General features: G+C 36.0%; 1 protein-coding gene across 2 annotated transcripts; it reads right to left on the reverse strand.

Annotated features, from left to right (window-relative positions):
* Positions 1–1,283: 1,283 nt before the first annotated feature.
* On the reverse strand, positions 1,284–9,978 carry LOC113531824 (hepatitis A virus cellular receptor 1 homolog). Of its 2 annotated transcripts, XM_026922742.3 has the most exons (13): positions 9,802–9,973; positions 7,859–8,200; positions 7,708–7,770; positions 7,181–7,246; positions 6,740–6,802; positions 6,460–6,522; positions 6,192–6,254; positions 5,879–5,941; positions 5,494–5,559; positions 3,171–3,223; positions 2,997–3,087; positions 2,850–2,886; positions 1,284–1,884 (listed from the first exon to the last, which is right to left on the reverse strand). In XM_026922742.3, the coding sequence occupies exons 1-13, from the start codon at positions 9,869–9,871 to the stop codon at positions 1,800–1,802; spliced, it is 1,125 nt and encodes a 374-aa protein (XP_026778543.1). In that variant the 5' UTR covers positions 9,872–9,973; the 3' UTR covers positions 1,284–1,799. The 2 variants fall into 2 exon arrangements, with proteins under 2 accessions (XP_026778543.1, XP_034169359.1); XM_034313468.2 differs by lacking the exons at positions 6,460–6,522; positions 6,740–6,802 and having other exon boundaries at positions 9,802–9,978.
* Between the last annotated feature and the right edge of the window lie 8,821 nt (positions 9,979–18,799).

Raw genomic sequence — 18,799 nt, forward strand, 5'->3', positions numbered from 1 at the left:
GTTACGTAAGTATAGTATTGTGTCATATATGTATGAGTATCACATGGATACCAGCTTGTGCACATGGCATCGAAACTGAGACCTTCCAGTAAAGTCAGGAAGTGATGTATGACACAAGATTTACAATAAATTGCAATAAATGCTGCTATCTTACAACCATCTTTCCCTGAGGAATCACTTTAGGACTAACTGGATACAGAGATGACTACCACACTCACTGGAAGGGGCAATGTTAAAATGTTAGAGAATGTTAGAGAAAGTGCACAGTGATACTCGGAAAGCAGCTGTGCATACTTCCTAGTGTGGCAGGCCCCTGTGTAATGCCCATGAGGAGAATATGCTCCTTGTAAGCATGTCATGTTAGAGGCTGGTGATGATGACCACCACCCAGTGGGCCAGCCTCATCTTAGACACAGAAACCATCCATGTCTTTCCTCCATGACAATTCAATAGTTAATCTAAGGATTGAGTAGCTATCATCTGAACTAAATAGTATCATATTTGCTGCAAACAACAAGAAATGCTCTGCAGTCTTGCCTTCATGGAACACTGCTAGGTCAAATTGACTGATTTACAAAAATAGGTGATATGTTTGTGGCAGAAATATCGGGTTCAACCACAAGGTCACCCCAGTATCATTGTCACCAGAGTATACAGTTCTTTCACTTGGTGAAGTGATCTCTAGCAGAAAGGCATGTTGCATAGGCTCATAAGGAGGGGCCTTAGAAGGCATGCAGAACTTTTATGGGTGTTGGAACATGGAACTAAGTTGTGGTGACCTAAAGATGTTGCATGAACAGTCCATTTAGCCATGATGTTGGGATTCAAAAACCTGTGCTGTCCTCTCCAGTGCTTCTTTGATGGAAAACCTTAAGGGCAGATTTTGGCCAATATCCTGGTGTAGGTCATATTAGCTAGAATATGTTTCATGGAGCTCAGGTGCATTTGAGCTGTCTGTTCAAATCCTCTTTAAAACTCACAATGAAATCCTTGTAGTAAGGCATAGTGAAGGTCTCGATATCCAGGTGATTCTCAGCACCCCAGGCTGCAACTGAACTGTCATTCTACAATGAACTGTACTGAACATGCTTTGAGTCTGCACTTATACCATACAACTTGAGGATTGTGCCATTATGTCAACACCATTGTAGTACTAAATGATTTCAATTCGTACGGTATACTGTACATAAAAGGGGACTTTTAATAACTAACATCTTGTGTTATGCCAGTCTTCTGCTGAACCGTATCATCTTTTACTGATACAAATATCATGGGAAAAGGAACAGGATCTGACTTTTTATTTCACTTCATGTGTAAAACCTGTTGCAGAAGTTTTAGAAAAACCTTTTTAGGATATTTTCACATAAAGATAGCATTTGTTGCATAAGACAGTTTTTTCTTCTATGTAACCAGCTTCTTTTATATTCAACGCTGCTTTATTGTTTTGTTTTTTTTCAGAAATGAAGCATCACATTAGTGATATAGTCATAGTTATAGTTATCAAAATACAAATTAACAAAGTTACCAAAATACACATTTTTCAGCAGGTTATTTCATTCACTAACAATGGTCTAATCAGCTGAAAAACATTTTGTATTTTATGTCCTACTGCATGCAACTTTTTTTGCAATGACCAGCTATTTTGTATTTTTCACAGTTTTTAAAAATAATGAGTAATTAAAGTAAAAAAAAAGTAATTAAAACTCACAGTGTTTCATAACAAATTAAATTAATGTACAGTGTTTTGTATATAAATTCCATGTAATATCATGATCTCTGGTCATATTCATTCTCAATGTCTAATTATTAGATGAGTTTATCATCGGCAGGGTCACGCTGCTGTCCAGGTTGCTGTAGCAGACAGAAGTGGATGAGTTCTTGGCTCTGGTGGAAGAGAATTATAATCACATTTGAGAAATATTTCTATGTTCTGTCTCTCATGATTTTTATGTTACTAAAAAAGGCAGGCAACAGATAACCAGTGAAAATGTTGCATATTATGTGTCCTAAAGGTCTGAATTGTCATGTGTAAAGGTCTCAAATGTCATGTGTAGCTGGGGCTGTAGTCAAGACCACCACTGTCACATCCAAGACAAGTCCAGGACCAGGACTGTCCGAGATTGAGTCGAAACTGAGTCTAAAGGGGGTTGAGGCCAGGTCAAGATCAAGTCCTAATGAAAGTGTGACTGAGCCAAGATCAACATTAAAATCCATCAAATAATTTTCAAGGTTAAAACTTTACTTCATCTAGTTGGCTTCATTCATGCATTGTGCCAGTGATTAGGCTGTTTTCTACAAGAAAGAATTACTTCTTGTCAACTTTTGTTGCGAAAAGAAAAGAAAACAGAAACATTATTTTTACAGATGCTCGAATGAGACCAAGACCTTATCTAGCCAATGCCCAAGAAGGAGACAAGTCAAAGTACAAATGCCAGTAAGTCTGAGATAAGTCCAAGTCAAGAAAGAAAACGTCTTGAGACCAGAATCGAGTCTAAGACCAGTCTCTCGTCCTACAGCCGCACATGTAGCACACCCAAAATTAGTGTTACAGATTTTGTTACAGATTTATGAAGCTGACTATAAACTTTTTGTGAGTAATAAAATTTCACTTACTGCAGTGCATTCATGTAACACTACATTAAACAGTACATAACACTGAATAAGATATAAACAAAATGCTTCCCTGCTATGTTAAAATGTCAACAAGCTTATACATATAGCTGAGCTAAAAATTATTAACTCTTTTAACTCTGAGTCTTTCCACTGAAAGATAGTTTGTTAATAATGCAATAACCTGGTTATCTCACTGGTTACACTACTGCATTACTCATCCATGAGCATGTACTTACATTTCAAGTGTTGTCCTGAAACTTCTTTTATGCTTAGCTGAAGAGAGAAAATTAATTTAGATTGAATTCTCAGACTGAAGATGATGACAAAAAAATGGGAGGGCAGTGTAACAGTAAAATGTGCATTGGCAGAATAAATGTACTCACACGTTAGATAAACAACAGAGATTCCCAAAACCAGCAAAATCAGTATAACTGGCACCAGGATTGCAGGAAGCGCATCTATTTCTTCATTCACCTTAATTAAAGTCAGAATTAACAATTGCAGACCAATACTAATCAAATTGTAATAGAGTCTCTGTTTATGTCATGCATACTTACATGCTTATTGTCTTCTGAAGAAGGTGCATCAGGGTAATTTTCTGAGATCACAACTGTTGTAACCAAAGTTGAATAAGATTAAAGGAGATATTGAATGCTATACATTTTTTTCTGTTATCTGTTCTGTATCTTCTGTTAATCCCGAGTAAAAAGACTTTACATTTGTTAGCAGAATAAACGTCACAATGATGGGCATATTTAGTCTGATTTAAAAAGATTCTAAAACTGTTTTTATTTTGAAGAATAATGTATACACATAATTCTGTGTGGTTTCAACTGATCTGAGTACATTCCTGCAACTTTTAAACACAAGGTTGTGTACTATATACTTCTGCCTTCTCTTTATTATTATTAGCCATGTATAAATCCAGAACCGGAGCGATCTGACTTATTTTCTCATCTGATCATATTCACTGCTTTATATTTTCTCCACTAGAATGTGTAATGCTGACTAACAATTCTTCTTCAGTCTTCTTTTTATCCAAAGTGTAGTAGTTAATTAATTAATTGAGTAATACATATTGATTAAATTATTGTTAAAGGCAAATGAGAAAAAAAAGACGATCCAATGACTACTATTCTAATACATGTACAACCCCTGGCAAAAATTATGGAATCACCACACTTAGAGGATGTTCACCCAGCTTTTTTACTTTATAGCAAACAAACAAATCACAGATATGACACAAAAAAGGTTTTGTTCAATAGCTTAACATTCTGGTTTGTGAAATATACATAAAAAAAATTCAAGGACATTTTTTTTATTAATGGCATGTCTTTTTCCAAATCAAGTAGAGGAAAAAATTATGGAATCACTCAATGTTGAGGAAAAAATTATGGAATCAATTTTTAATTTCCATTTCTAAAACAAATACTGGAACAAGTCTAAAAATGCTAATAAGTCAGCAGTTAAAAGAGAGTGCTTACACACTTTAATGGGCTGTTGGACTTGGCTAATTGAAAGGAAATATGGCTCCAATGAGAGAGTTGTCAGTTGAAACAATGGAAAGGATTATAAAACTCCTTCAACAAGGAATTTCAACATGGAGTGTGGCCAGAGAAGTTGGTTGCTCCCAGTCAGCTGTGTCTAAAATTTGTTGCAAGTATAAACTTAATGGGAAGGTTATGAAAGGTAGATATACAGGCAGACTAAGGAAGATGTCAAAGCATCAGGATAGAACACTCAAAGCAATATGCCTTGAAAATAGAAAATGCACAACAAAACAAATGAAAAACAAATGGGCGGAAACAAGAGTCAATGTTTGTGACAGAACTGTAAGAAACCGGCTGAATGAAATGAGATTTACATATAGAAAAGCCAAAAGAAAACCAGCACTAACACCAAAACAGAAGAAAACAAGGTTACAGTGGGCTAAGGAGAAGCAATCATGGAGTGTGGATGATTGGATGAAAGTGAAATTCAGTGATGAATCATGAATCTGCATTGGCCAAGGAGATGATGCTGGAACTTTTGTCTGGTGCCGTTCTAACGAAACATATAAAGATGACTGCCTGAACCAATCAAATTTCCCAACTCATTTATGATATTGGGTTGCATGTCAGGTAAAGGACCAGGGGAGATGGCAGTCATTACCTCAGCAGTCAATGCACAGTTGTACAGTGAAATTTTGGACATTTTCTCATTCCATCCATAGAAAATAGGTTTGGTGATGATGAAATAATTTTTCAGGATGACAATGCATCTTGCCACAGAGCAAACAGTGTTAAAGCTTTTTTTCAGGAAAGGCATATCAACTCAATGACATGGCCAGCAAACAGTCCAGATCTCAATCCAATTGAAAATTTATGGTGGAAAGTAAAAAAACTGGTCCATGTTAAGGCTCCACACTGCAAAGCTGATCTGTCAACTGCTATTCGAGAAAGTTGGAACCAGATTGATGGGGAATATTGTTTTTCATTAGTGAGGTCTATGCCTCAAAGAATAAAAGCCAGAGGAGGAGCAACAAAGTATTAATTGTGTTTTTTTTGTTGATGATTCCATAATTTTTTCCTCAACATTGAGTGATTCCATAATTTTTTCCTCTACTTGATTTGGAAAAAGACATGCCATTAATAAAAAAAAATGTCCTTGAATTTTTTTTATGTATATTTCACAAACCAGAATGTTAAGCTATTGAACAAAACCTTTTTTGTGTCATATCTGTGATTTGTTTGTTTGCTATAAAGTAAAAAAGCTGGGTGAACATCCTCTAAGTGTGGTGATTCCATAATTTTTGCCAGGGGTTGTACATGGCACAGTAGCATAGCTTTGATTTCATTTGAATTATTCAGTCATTACAGATTTATCCACAGTTTTTCCTACCCGTACGCTTAGTGGTCACATGCTCAGGGCTGGTGGTTGTCTCATCCTGCGTTGTTGAAACAGGTCCTAAAGAAATAAAATGAAGAATTTTTTGTGCTTTCACAGAATTCACAAAACTGAGTATTGGCCATTGATCGTTACCCTGCAAATGCTCAGCTCTGTTCACAGCTTGGATTCTGCATCACTTATATGCTTCTTGTAGTAAAAGTATCTACTAAATAATATAAGTAGAAATCCACTTCTACTGATTGTGATTGATTAAATACTTATGAGCGATGGTGAGGTTGGTTGTTCTAAAGCAGTACTATGTAGTTTGTTGGGTTTGTTTTGCCCAGAATTCTGCACTGCAGGTTTGTAATCTAATATAAAATGTATTTTGCCTTACCGTGTGTAGCAATGTGTGTTGTAGTAGTTACATATCCCAGAGTGCTAGAGGTCCACTGAGTTTCTGGAAAAAAAAAATGTTACAATGAAGTAAAGTAGTGCTTGTGCTGATATGCAGGAATGCTGAATGCTATATTTATGTGGTTGTGTAGTGAATATTTAACTGTCAAGTATAAAAAGAAAACATTCCAGTAGTGACTATTCAAATGCATGAACATGGCACAGTAGCATTCCTCTTGATTTAATTTGAATTATTCTCTCATTACAGATTCACAAAAAAATTAAAAATTAACATAGACCACTGTATTTCCTACCTGTAGGCTCAGTGGTCACATGCTCAGGGACGGTGGTTATATCATCTTGTGTTGTTAAAGGTCCTAACAAAATAACATGAAGAATATTTGTGCTTTTTAAATTCTCAGAACTATATATAAGTATAATTATATAAGTGTGTATAATTATAAGTGTGATGGACAGATGTTCGCATACATTTGACCATATAGTGTAGTTTGATGTTTTGGGTTTTTTTTCAGAATCCTGCACTCTGAGATTTAATCTCATATAAAATGCATTCTGCTTTACCCTGTGTAGAAATGAGTGTTGTAGTAGTTACATATCCCAGTGTGCTAGAAGTCTGTTGTGTTTCTGGAAAAAAAAAAATGTAACAATAAAGCAAAGGTAGTACTAGTGCTGATATGAAAGAATGCTGAATGCTATATGGTTATGATCGTAGAGGGAATATTAAGGAGAATAGGAAGACCTTCCAGTAATGATTCTTCTAATGCCTGCTTCATTTCATTTGAATTATTCTGCCATTACAGATTCCTGAAAAAACTTTAACATAGACCGCTGTATTTCCTACCTGTAGGTTTAGTGGTCACATGCTCAGGGACGGTGGTTATATCATCTTGTGTTGTTAAAGGTCCTAACAAAATAACATGAAGAATATTTGTGCTCTTAAATGTTCAGAATTATATATAAGTATAATTATATATAAGCGTGATGGTCAGATGTTCACGAAGATTTGGCCATATAGTGTAGTGTGATTGGGTTTTTTTCAGAATCCTGCACTCTGAGTTTTAATCTAATATAAACTGTATTCTGCTTTACCCTGTGTAGAAATGAGTGTTGTATGAAGGAATGCTGAATGTTATATGGTTATGGTCGTAGAGGGAATATTAAGGAGAAAAAGAAGACATTCCAGTAACAATTCTTCTAATGTATGTAGCATAGATTTCATTTGAATTATTCTGCCATTGCAGATTCATGAAAAAACTTTAACATAGACTGCTGTTTTTCCTACCTGTATGCTTAGTGGTCACATGCTCTGGGACGGAGGTTGTCTCATGTTGCGTTGTTGAAACAGGTGCTAACAAAATAACATGAAGAATTTTTGTGCTTTAAATTGTCTGAGTTGAGCACTGTTTCTGCTGCAGATTAAATGTGTAATAAGAGTAATGAAGAGGTGGGCACTGGGAGTCAGTGGTAGCTCAGAAAGGTTCTGTCCAACTGTTCAAAAGGTTGGTAAGTTCAAACCCCAGAACGGCCAAAGAGCCACTGCTGGAACCTTGCCCAAGACCATTAACCTCCAACTGCTCAGCTGTGTGTGCAGCTCGGATTCTGCTTCACTTTTATGTCACTTTGGATAAAACTGGATCTACCAAACTGTTCATGTAAATAAAAATGCACTTGTAATGATTGCAATTGATTTAACACTTATGGGCGATGGTAAAGTTGGTTGTTCTAAAGCAGCACCATGTCATTGGTGTTGTTTTTGTCTCCTCTCAGAATTCAGGATTGTAATCTAATATAAAATGTATTTTGTCTTACCGTGTGTAGGAATGTGTGTCGTAGTAGTTACATATCCCAGAGTGGTGAAGGTCCGTTGTGTTGCTTAAGGAAAAGGTTACAATGAAGCAAAATACAAAGTAGCTGACATGAAGGAATGCTGTATTTCTGTGGTTGTGTAGTGAATATTTACCTTCCCTAATGTCTAAGTAGACCACAATTTTTTTATCGTTGAACCATCCGGGCACATGGACTCGGCAGCCATATTTTCCTGAGTCACTTTTTTTTGCTTTGAGGATAGTCAGAGAGGCATCTCCCTTCTGCAGTGCTCCGTTTAGCTGATATCTCACATTGCTTCGCATCACCACTTTTTTTTCATTTGCGTAAATGATTTGAGTGCCACACCCATTTGTTGGGATGCTTCCTCTCATCCAACATACATCACATGTCCCATGATAACGCGAGTCATACTTGCATGGGAGAGTGACATCCTGACCCTCAAAGCCGTATATAGTCATGGACCTACATGTACAGACTAAAGGAGGGAGAAGTGGAGAGGTTTTATAACATTTACAATGCTTACAGATTTTGATTAAAAAGGCCAAATAATAATAATTAGTAATAATTCAGTAAAAAAAAAAAAAAAAAAAAAAAAAAAACAGGCTAATGTAGCTAACAAGTAAAGGAAGATTCATCCAAAATCTTCCATTAGTTTTTCCAGTGATGTCATTCAGACTTGCTGTGGTTTGGGACACAGTGTGATTTACTGTAGTCTATAAACATAAACAAAACCTCACCATGTAGCTGAACGCTGTGACATTATGGGTACAACCGTAATCACTTTGTTGTTACATGATTCACATTGTTGTCATCAGGCTGTTATCATCCACCCCTCAGAGCCTTTTACACAATCTCTTATTTAAAGATTAACAAGGAACATATTTTGGGTGAGACAGATTTCCATAACTAAGATTTCCATATAGCAAAACTAAGCCTGGTGCAAAACTAAAGAAGAAAAAAAAAACTTTGTATTATTAGAAGAGTCGTTTTGAAATATGGGGAATCACATTTTGCTAGACATTCTAGCTAGATAATCTCAAAGTTGAGAGGTTTTACTAGCACTGCCATCAAAATTCTGCGGCATCTATAAGGATGTATTTGGCTGTTTCTTTTGATTATGTGGTAAATCATTTTCAACCAAACTGCCAGAGATCATCAAAATGTCAAGACCACACTTGGGGAAAGGGGAATGAGGAATTACAGTATATTATACAATTTATACAGAAAGTATTCCTGATTTAAACTTTGGGTCCTATTGCTTGGGAACCAAGCAACCGTCTAAACCCTTTTGGGATTCTGTACAACATGTTTCAGAAGTTTTCTATTTACAATTGCACATTACTTTTGTTCAGTGTCTGTATTTCTATATTTGTTAATATGTAGCCCATATAACATATAGACCATGAACTTTTCCATTTGGTGCAGTAATGTTTTATGTTCAATTACAGATTTCTTGACTGTCATGAAATACTTTGTACTTTGAACACCTTTTCTCTAGTGAGGCCAAAGAGAAGAAAAAATTGGTCACTTGGAAATTGTTACTTTATACGTACAGCTTTGGGGTCTTTAATATTGAGAGATAACATGAGGGTTAATTATTGTGTTCAACTCAGTGGCACACTGGGATACTTATTCTGCTTCCTGCTTAAAAGACTTTAGCAGCATGAAATATATCACTCCTTAATATTCTTATTAAAAAATGCATGCACATAAGGAAAAGTGTCTATTTGTGTTTATTTTACAGCAAGAAAACAAATGCGATTTAGCCAGCGAGAGTACTTGCTGGTTTTCAGCCACAGGCTAAAAATTATATTTTACTATACTGATGTGTTTCTGTACATGCTAGCTTAATACACGGTAGTTAAAGTTATCCTGATTTTACTGCAAGCTCCTGCCTTGATTGAGTTATCCATTTAAATAAAAAAAAAATCACCAGATTAAGAACAGCCTAAAAAACTAAAATCTAAGACCATATAAAATAGTTTTCGAGAATATTTAATACAGTATGTTATGAACCATATATCTTATAATTATAGATTTTTCAGTATATGTTAGCTAACTTTTTGCAAGACGTACCTGTGAGGCACAGAAGGAGCCCAAGTGAGGAGATCCAACAGTGAAGCTGATCCATGGTGAAATGGGGCATTCTGCTGATAAGTGCTCTTTACTCATTTTTGACCAGCCTGTGCACATGACTTCCTCCCTGATGTTACACAAGATCACATTTCCTTCTAAGATGGGTCTTGTCATGTTAATGGTCAGATGCACTGCTGTTATAAAATACATATTGTTAAATAAATATAAGAAGCAAAAATGATGAAACTGGTAATTTTCTTGCATGACATTGACTCCAGCAAGGAGCAGTATTAAGACCAGTGCCACTGTCTGACAGTCAGATTTAACCACAGTTTATGGTGTTGAATAAGGTATATGGCACAGGTATATGGTGCTGAAATTCATATTCAGTGAAAAATCTATGGAATGCCATTTGAGGCCAATATTTAAAAAAAAAAAATTAAATAAATATGACATTATCAATTAATTCAAAGTAACATCCTATTAAAGTCCATGAAGTTTTTTTTTTTTCAACACAGAGGAGACAGCATCTTAAATCAGAGAAGGACCTTTTTTAAGTATAAAGTTCCAAATTAACTTAGCGTGAGCTGTAGGTGTAGCGAATGAGTGCTTGATCAGCTTATCCTTCAAACCTCATGTCTTTCTCATCTTAAGATCTTCACTGGTAGAATGTAAAGATTGTAGTTGCATATTTCAAACTATATTTTTTAAAATATATTGAAAGAATTCAGGTTTGTTAATAGCATTTAGACCATCACCTTTGAACTCAAGCACCTTTGAACTTAAGACTGAAAAAATTCAGGGACAGAAAATGTGGACTGAAGCATTAATAGCATTAATTTGCACTCTTTACAGGAGAGCACCAGTTAAGAAAAACACTGCCATTATTTTATTAAGTTGAAAAATCCAAACAGCAAATTAAAATTGTGATAAAATAGGCTATATCCTGCACACATTACAATTTCATGACCTTCATTTAGCATCTTGTGGCTTTATTAATTTGGTGCACATTTAACTGTAGGCAAAATATATATAAAATGCCAAATAATAAGCAAAATTATAAGATTTGCTGGATTCAAGCCATATTTTTAAATTAATTAATTTACATTAATTAATGTCACAATCGCTATTAGAATTAGGTTATGCAGTGATTTATTGACATTATACTGCACTCCTATTAGCTTTTGCTTTCAACACCTAACATATTCTAAATCCCATATCCTCATTCATTCATCTTCAGCAACTGCTTTATCCTGGTCAGGGTCATGGGGTATCAGGAGCCTATCCCAGCAACACTGGATACAAGGTAAGAGAATTCACCCTGGGTGGGACACCAGTGCATCTCAGGGCACCATGCACACACATTCACACACTCATTCACAGAAACCACAGAACCTGCGCACAGACAGTAAGCTGAGCTCAGGATTGTGCAGGAGACCCTGGAGCTGTGATGTGGCAACGCTACCCGCTGTACTGCGCCGCCCCACATATCATCATCATATTAGTATTCTGTCATTTCAGGAGTTCAGGTGTTTGTATGTTCTCCTCATATATGTGTGGTTTCGTCAGAGTTCTGTAGTTTCCTGCCACTGTCCAAAAAACATGCCGGTGAGTGGATTGGCTATGCTGTGAATAAACGAGTCACCATGTGTGTGCATGGTGGCCTGCGATGGACTGCTGTCTCATCTGCGATGAATTTTCCTGCCTTGTGCCCAGTGTTCGTGGGATAGGCTCCAGATCCACCACAACTCCAAGTGCTTGTGTTTAAAGCTGGTAGTCTAGACCCTAACCGATTCTTTCAGTACATTTTAAAAATATAGTTAAAAATGTATGACTGCAATCTTAACATTGTACCAGTTCAGGTCTTAAGATGAAACAGACATGAGAGAAAGTTTTATCAAAGCTCTTCTTCTTCTTCTTCTTCTTCTTCTTCTTCTTCTTATGGAGTTTGAGCCAACATTCCAATACTGGAGTGTATAGTGTACTTAAACAAGCAGTGAGAACAAGAAGTGAAAATGGCTGCTGCACCAGGCCTGTCATTGATGGCAAAGAATTGGATAAGGGAAGTATCAAACATTTAAAAAAAATGTATTTCAGTGTTAGCTGTTACTCATGGTCCTTTCAAACACTGGCTTATTAGGTACATATACCAGTACGGTGTATAATATCTACACAGTCCTGCAAGCTTTTATAATAGGTAAGAAATAATACATGACAGGGCTGTTATCATAAATGTAACTTATATTTACATTTAAATCTGTGGAATGTCCGCAAAACAAGTTAGTTCCTGTTATCACTTACATTATAACACTCTCAGCAGTTTCTCCTGTTTTCACTCTTAAAGTTGATAAAACAAAAAACACAGCTTGTCATAGTACTGAAATACCACGATGCCTTCTGTCCTGAAGACTAGCATGTGTCACACTCCTACATACAAAGCACTGACGCTGGAGATTCGTTCCAAAAATGTGAAATGAATACCTTCTCACAGAAAACATCACATTTTTAAAAAATAAATAAAATGCTGTAAAATTTACACTAATTTACTGGCAAAAGTACTGTAAAATATACAGTAAATGACTGTAAAACATATTTACCATAAAGTACTGTAATATCTTAATATTGTATAAAATAACACAGGACCTTTGAACCACTGAGCCACCACAACTACACCACAACAATCTTCCACTGATTCGCCCACTTCTAGCACTGCATTAAGGCCACTAAAAGATTGCATTGAATCATTGCAAGCTAGCTGAGTTAGTTGTGGTGGCTTGGGGGTTAAAGATTTGAGTCATAGATAAGAAAGTTGTGTGTCCAAATCCCACCACCAGCAAACTGCCTTGAGGGGGTTCTTCAGCCAGACCCTTCAGCTCAGTTGTATCCTCCATCAAGCAAATGTACTGGGTTATGTGTTATCTTATACTATGTAAGATATTACAGTTTTTTATTGTAAATATGTTTTACAGTTGTTTACTGTAAATTTTACAGTACTTTATTGGTAACCCTGGTTGCCAGTAAATTACAGTAAAATCTACAAAAAATTTTTTACACTGCACAATATCAACAACAGTTACTATTACTACAATTACACTCGTTTTTAAAACCAATGTATGTGGTGCGTCCTTCAAGAATTTTCTACGACCTCGTCTGCTGTTATAGAAGATTAATTAAACACTTTTGACCAATCTGATTCAAGAATTCAGCAGAACCGTGGTACAAGCTCAATTAATACTTCATTAGCTTAATTACTTGTAAGTTCCCATGTCACTTCTTTTCTATAAGCATAGCTATGTATAAGTTTATGGCCATCGAAATAACAAGTTAGTGAGTATATAAACTATATAGTGCTGCAAAATTAAGCAATTAACAATTACTCAGGCCTTTTTCATTTTTCTCCAACACACTACATGGCTTCATGTTTTTGAGGCCAGAGAAACCTGAAAACATAGTTTTCACATAAGGATGTGAAAAAACAGAGATCACTGAAAATGCTGATATCTGTTATTTTGTGATTGCCTCGTGATCCAGCTCCAACACAACAAAAACAGAGGAGAAGTTCATTAACTTGTTTTTGATGCTGGTTTAGTTACATTTGAATAGAGCAATGTGCAATCTGCTCACGCTTAGTATCTGCGTTTCTGTCTTTCACCGTGGACAGAAAGCATTTTAAAAATGATCTAAAAATGCCACTGTGAATGAAAAACAAATGCATTCGTACTAGTATAAACATAGCCTAAATGGCACAAATAATGCTTTAGTTATATGAAACAAGCAGTAGTTACATTGAAACGACTTAAATAACAGGACTGGTGGTCTACAGACACAATTCGGAACATGTGAGCTGTTATCCTCAAGTGGATTTCTGGTTTATTGTAGAATAAAAGCACAGACAGGTGTCACATCACAGGGAAGAGCAGAAACAGAACTACACTGTCTGACCTCTGAATTCTCCCCTTTATATAAAATCTGATGTACACCATATGGTCAAATGTTTGTGGACACCAACCATCACACCCATATGTGCTTTTTAAACATCCATTCCAGATTCCCCCCTTTGTTGCTATAATAACCTCCACGCTTCTGGAAAGGCTTTCCACTAGATTTTAGAGCGTGGCTGTGGAGATTTGCTCATTGAGCCACAAGAGCATTAGTGAGGTCAGACACTGATGTTGGAGGCCTGGGGGGCGGTCAGTGTTCCAGTTCATCCCAAAGGTGTTCAGGGTTGAAGTCAGGGTTCTGTGCAGAACACTTGAGTTCTTCCACACCAACCTTGGAAAACCATGTCTTCATGGAGCTTCCTTAGTGCACACTGTCATGCTGGAGCAGGTTTTGGCCCATTAGTTCCTATACAACTGTGTGCTTCCAACTTTGTGGCAACAGTTTGGAGAAGGAACACAACTCATACGAGTGTGATGATCACGTGTAAACAAACTTTTGGCCATATAGTGTAGCAGCAGCTACTGGAAAATTCCATTAACTCACAGTATAAGATAAAAAGCTGTTGTTCCTCTGTGTCAGGATAATACTCACCCTTGAGACCTTTGATAAGGGAGGACATTTCGTTATAATCACAAAACTCAAAGAATGTACTCAAAAATTTCACTGTTCATAATATGTGTGAAAGTAATAAAAGGTACACAAGTTCATTTAGGGTACAAGTGCATGTTGTACTGTAATATTAGGTTTCCAATCTTTATACTACGGAGTAGAGTTTTAATTTTTTTTAGTTCTTCCTATACCATCACAGGGAATGAAACAGGAACTACGGAGAATGTGGAAGGTTAAAGTGAAGGCCCCTGAGCACAGAGAGTGCAAATATATAATTTAGTGACTATAGAAAAAAGAGGAACAGGCCCCTATACTAGCAGGAAGTGAAAATAGCTGCAACCCCAGCCATGAAGAAAGGGGCTGTATTTGTTCCAAAAAGTCAGCTTTTTACCTAGTCCCATTACTAATGATTCCTACATACAGAATATTATATTCACAGTATTCTGCTATACAATTATCTACAAAGCTACAGTATATATCATAGTTTAAAGAGGTACATATCTATCAATCGTTCAAAAGGAATTTGCAACATTTAACTGCATCTGTAATAAAATGAAAACCCCTGAACTCAATAACATGAGCTCAATACTTCCTCCTCAATGGCTTATTTTGATTATATAGCTCCATAGTTAGGCCAAACACAATGCGAATTTTAAAAATACTACCTGACTGTGCTTTAACTGTATGTCTTCAGTTAGAGCTGTGTGTTTTCATTGAAGCACAGTGTTTTCTCCAGAAAATGCAGACCTCATTTAATTTTTTTCTCTCTCTTTGCTCATATTCTACTTTCTTTTTGCCTTATCTTCCTGAAAATAGAAACAACCGTGAAAAAAACAGTAATATTTTAGTGCTACAGGAAATGGAATAAAAGCAAAAAGAAGAAAACATCAACCTTGTGGTTTGGAAGAGCTACCAACTATGCCACTTTCATTAATATGAGATAAAATACAGATTTCTGATATAGTAACAAATTAACAAAAATGTATTATCAAAGAAAATCTTTACAAAAGGTCTTATTATTGTATTATTATGTATTTTTATTATTATGTATATTATTAATGTATTATTATTTACAGTGTTCATGATTTTGGGGTATACTTCAGCATACTGTACTTCAGCATAATGTAAATTTAATACTTGTACTGTTACTTAATTATATTCCAAAGAAAAAACCTTTACATTTTTATTCAGACCTTCAAAGTACTCATTACAAATCTCAAAGTTCTCTTCTTCCCTCATCTAGCCAATGACACTATATACATCACTAGAATGGCATTTTGGCATTGTCTATACGTTCACTTAAGCATAATTTCTCCATAACCTTTATGTGGTGCGTCTTTCAAGAATTTTCTACAACACTGTCTGCTGTTATAGAAAATTAATTAAACACTTTTGACCAATCCGATTCAAGAATTCAACAAAGCCATGGTACAAGCTTAATTAATACCTCATTAGCTTAATTACTTGTAAGTTCCCATGTCACTTCTTTTCTATAAGCATAGCTATGTATAAGTTTATGGTCATTGAAATAACACATTAGTGAGTATATAAACTATATAGTGCTGCAAAATTAAGCAATTAACAATGACTCAAGCCTTATCCCCAACACACTACACACTACATGGCTTCATGTTTTTAGTTAGTTATGTTTTTATTCAGACCTTCAAAGTACTCCTTACAAATTTCGAAGTTCTCTTCTTCTCTCTTCTAGCCAATGACAATATATACATCATTAGAATAGGTTCTGACATAGTTTATGTACAATTCAATTTAAAGTTTATCGATGTTGAAAAAAAAACCTTTCAAGAATCATGCCAGAATCATGCCACCTTCTCTCATGACACTTTATACAACAGTTCTATAAACAAGAAATTAATATTGAGGAAGTGACTTTTCTCACACAATATGGCCAAATGTTCTGTTTATTTTTGCTCCGCTAGCATAAATAGATCCCGAAGAACTCACTTTATAGCCCATTGGGCAGCTGGCTAGTTAGCTCACCTTGATTTGTACATTCCCCTTAAAGGTGCTTCCAGTAAAATCTGCGTCCCTTCTTCCTTTTCATCTTCATCTGATGAGCTTTCATATTTTAAGTCAAAATGTATTGTTTGCCATGTCTGCTGATGATATCACTAATTCTACTATAGTAACTGTTTCGAACTAGGAAGTGGAATTTTATGTGGTGAACACAGTCGAGCAGAGTGATACATACAGTGGAACGTCCCAGTGCGGTTAAATTAAAAAAAGGCACTCTTGGAACACCGCTTGACCAATCAGATTAGTGGACTGGAACTAACTGTTGTATAAAATGTAGTAAATGTTATAGGTATCCCATAGGCGGAAATCAAGGGGGGACGGGGTGACATGTCCCCCTTCCTGGCAAAAACATGAATTGGTGATGTGTTGTTTTGTAACATGTTGATTGAAAAACAACTTAAACATTTTGGTTGATTTATCTGGATTATTCATTTACTTGTTTTTGAAGTATTTATTTTGCTTTTGGAACTGTACTTTTATGAGCTTTATGTTCACTGTAAAGCTATTATCAATTCTGTGGAAAATAAATAGTCAGGGTGCATCCTCCCATATTCAGTGGCTGTCCATAAAAATATTTTAAGAATAGAGAACACCACTTATTCCTCTAAGGCCCAGTAAAGTTTGATTAAACAACCTAAGCCTGTTATTTTAATAGGCCTATATAATGCAATGTGCACAAGCTGTGAAAAGGCAATGAAGTTAAACCTCATATTATTTTACATTATTGCTCATCATATGCCACAGTAACTGACAAATGGCAAAACATTCTACCTGAAAGCCTATTTCATGTAGTCCTAATGAATGTTTGAGATAATGAATGAACGTGTGGCTCTGAAAAAACTGAAATGCATTTATTAGTCATGTGTCCTTAATATTAGTAACCGTGTTTACTGCAGCAGGACCATTGATGTTCCCCTAAGGAAATGTCATGGCATTGTCCCCAGCCCTAAGCTGAAATGAGATTTTTGCCCTTGAGCAATCCATGTGTTTGAAGATGGATAAGCCATGTGGAATGGCAGTGTAGTGTGGATCTAGATGATGAGCACCCCTGGCCTTTCCTCAGTACAATGTTTCAGTATGCTGGAGGAAACAAATACTTGTATTAAAAAAAGGAGGTGTCTTCTTTTCCTCCCACTGTTGAGGTAAGTTCATCTAATTTTCTATGTTAAATGACTATTTTGCTAATGCCAAGTGAGACTAGCATCAGTTCCTAGTCATACTCTAGCTAATGGTAAAAACTGGTTATATACAGAATATTTTACTTCTGATTTATTCATTAGCAAACTATGTAGTATTAGTCATGCCCATGACCAGCAACCTTTTTTTTTAACTGAATGGTGTTTTCAGACAAAACAGTTTGCTTATAACAGGTTATTAATTAGAAATAAAAAGGTAAGTAATAAAAGGTACATGAAAACATGACTCTACTTAATTTCATCAATTTACTTTTTAATATCTGAATGCATTTAAAAGTAGCCACTGTTTTACTTTCACTTTCCCATTTTTTTTTGCCATTTTTGGCATTATCTACACATTCACTTAAGCATAACTTCTCCATAACCTTTCTTCTTCTGACTGTAGGAAAAGATGAGCTGTGAAAAGGTGGTGAGCTGAACTGTTACCTCTCACAGGAACAGGTCTTCTACCCACCTTGTATCAGTGCTGAGAAAGATGTGTTCATAGTCAGACATGCCTCTCACTCCTGCTGTGAGTAAAAAAGACAGAACAGAAGTGCAATGTGTGTGCATCAGGAAACAAAAAAAAAATCCCCCAAATGTCACCACCTGTTTTTGGTGATGATTACACGACTATGGCTATGCTTTCATTTTAATATTTGATTATATTTCAGCCATCAGTAAAATCTTGAACGTATAACTTAGCAGTATGTAACATAAGAGCAGGCTTCCAGATTTACTTGTGAAATTGTCAGAAACATTAAACACAGATCAGGGAGAAATTACATTGAAAATTACATAAATATTACACATACAAATTACATGAAATTAAAAGATGTGTTTATGTACTAACTAAATTTTTGATTTTAGGCAGTCAAATGAAATCCCCTGAGCTTCTTATGAACTTATTTTCACTTCCACTCTTCCAGGGAGACAGGGACTCTGTTGTAAGAATTAAAATTCCTGTTTATTTGAAGTGAAGTGACTTGTTGCCAAGTATGGTGACCCATACTCAGAATTTGTGCTTTGCATTTAACCCATCCAAGTGCACACACACACACACAGAGCCTTTTTTGCTGCAGCGCCCGGGGAGCAGTCGGGGGTTCGGTGCCTTGCTCAAGGGTCTCACCTCAGTGGTGGTATTGAGGGTGGAAGAGAGCGCTGGTCATTCACTCCCCCCACCTACAATCCCTGCCGGACCTGAGACTCGAACCTCAGGTTCACCTTCGGGTTAC

The sequence above is a fragment of the Pangasianodon hypophthalmus genome, chromosome 19, assembly GCF_027358585.1.
Source record: "Pangasianodon hypophthalmus isolate fPanHyp1 chromosome 19, fPanHyp1.pri, whole genome shotgun sequence".
In the NCBI taxonomy this organism is placed as follows: domain Eukaryota; kingdom Metazoa; phylum Chordata; class Actinopteri; order Siluriformes; family Pangasiidae; genus Pangasianodon; species Pangasianodon hypophthalmus.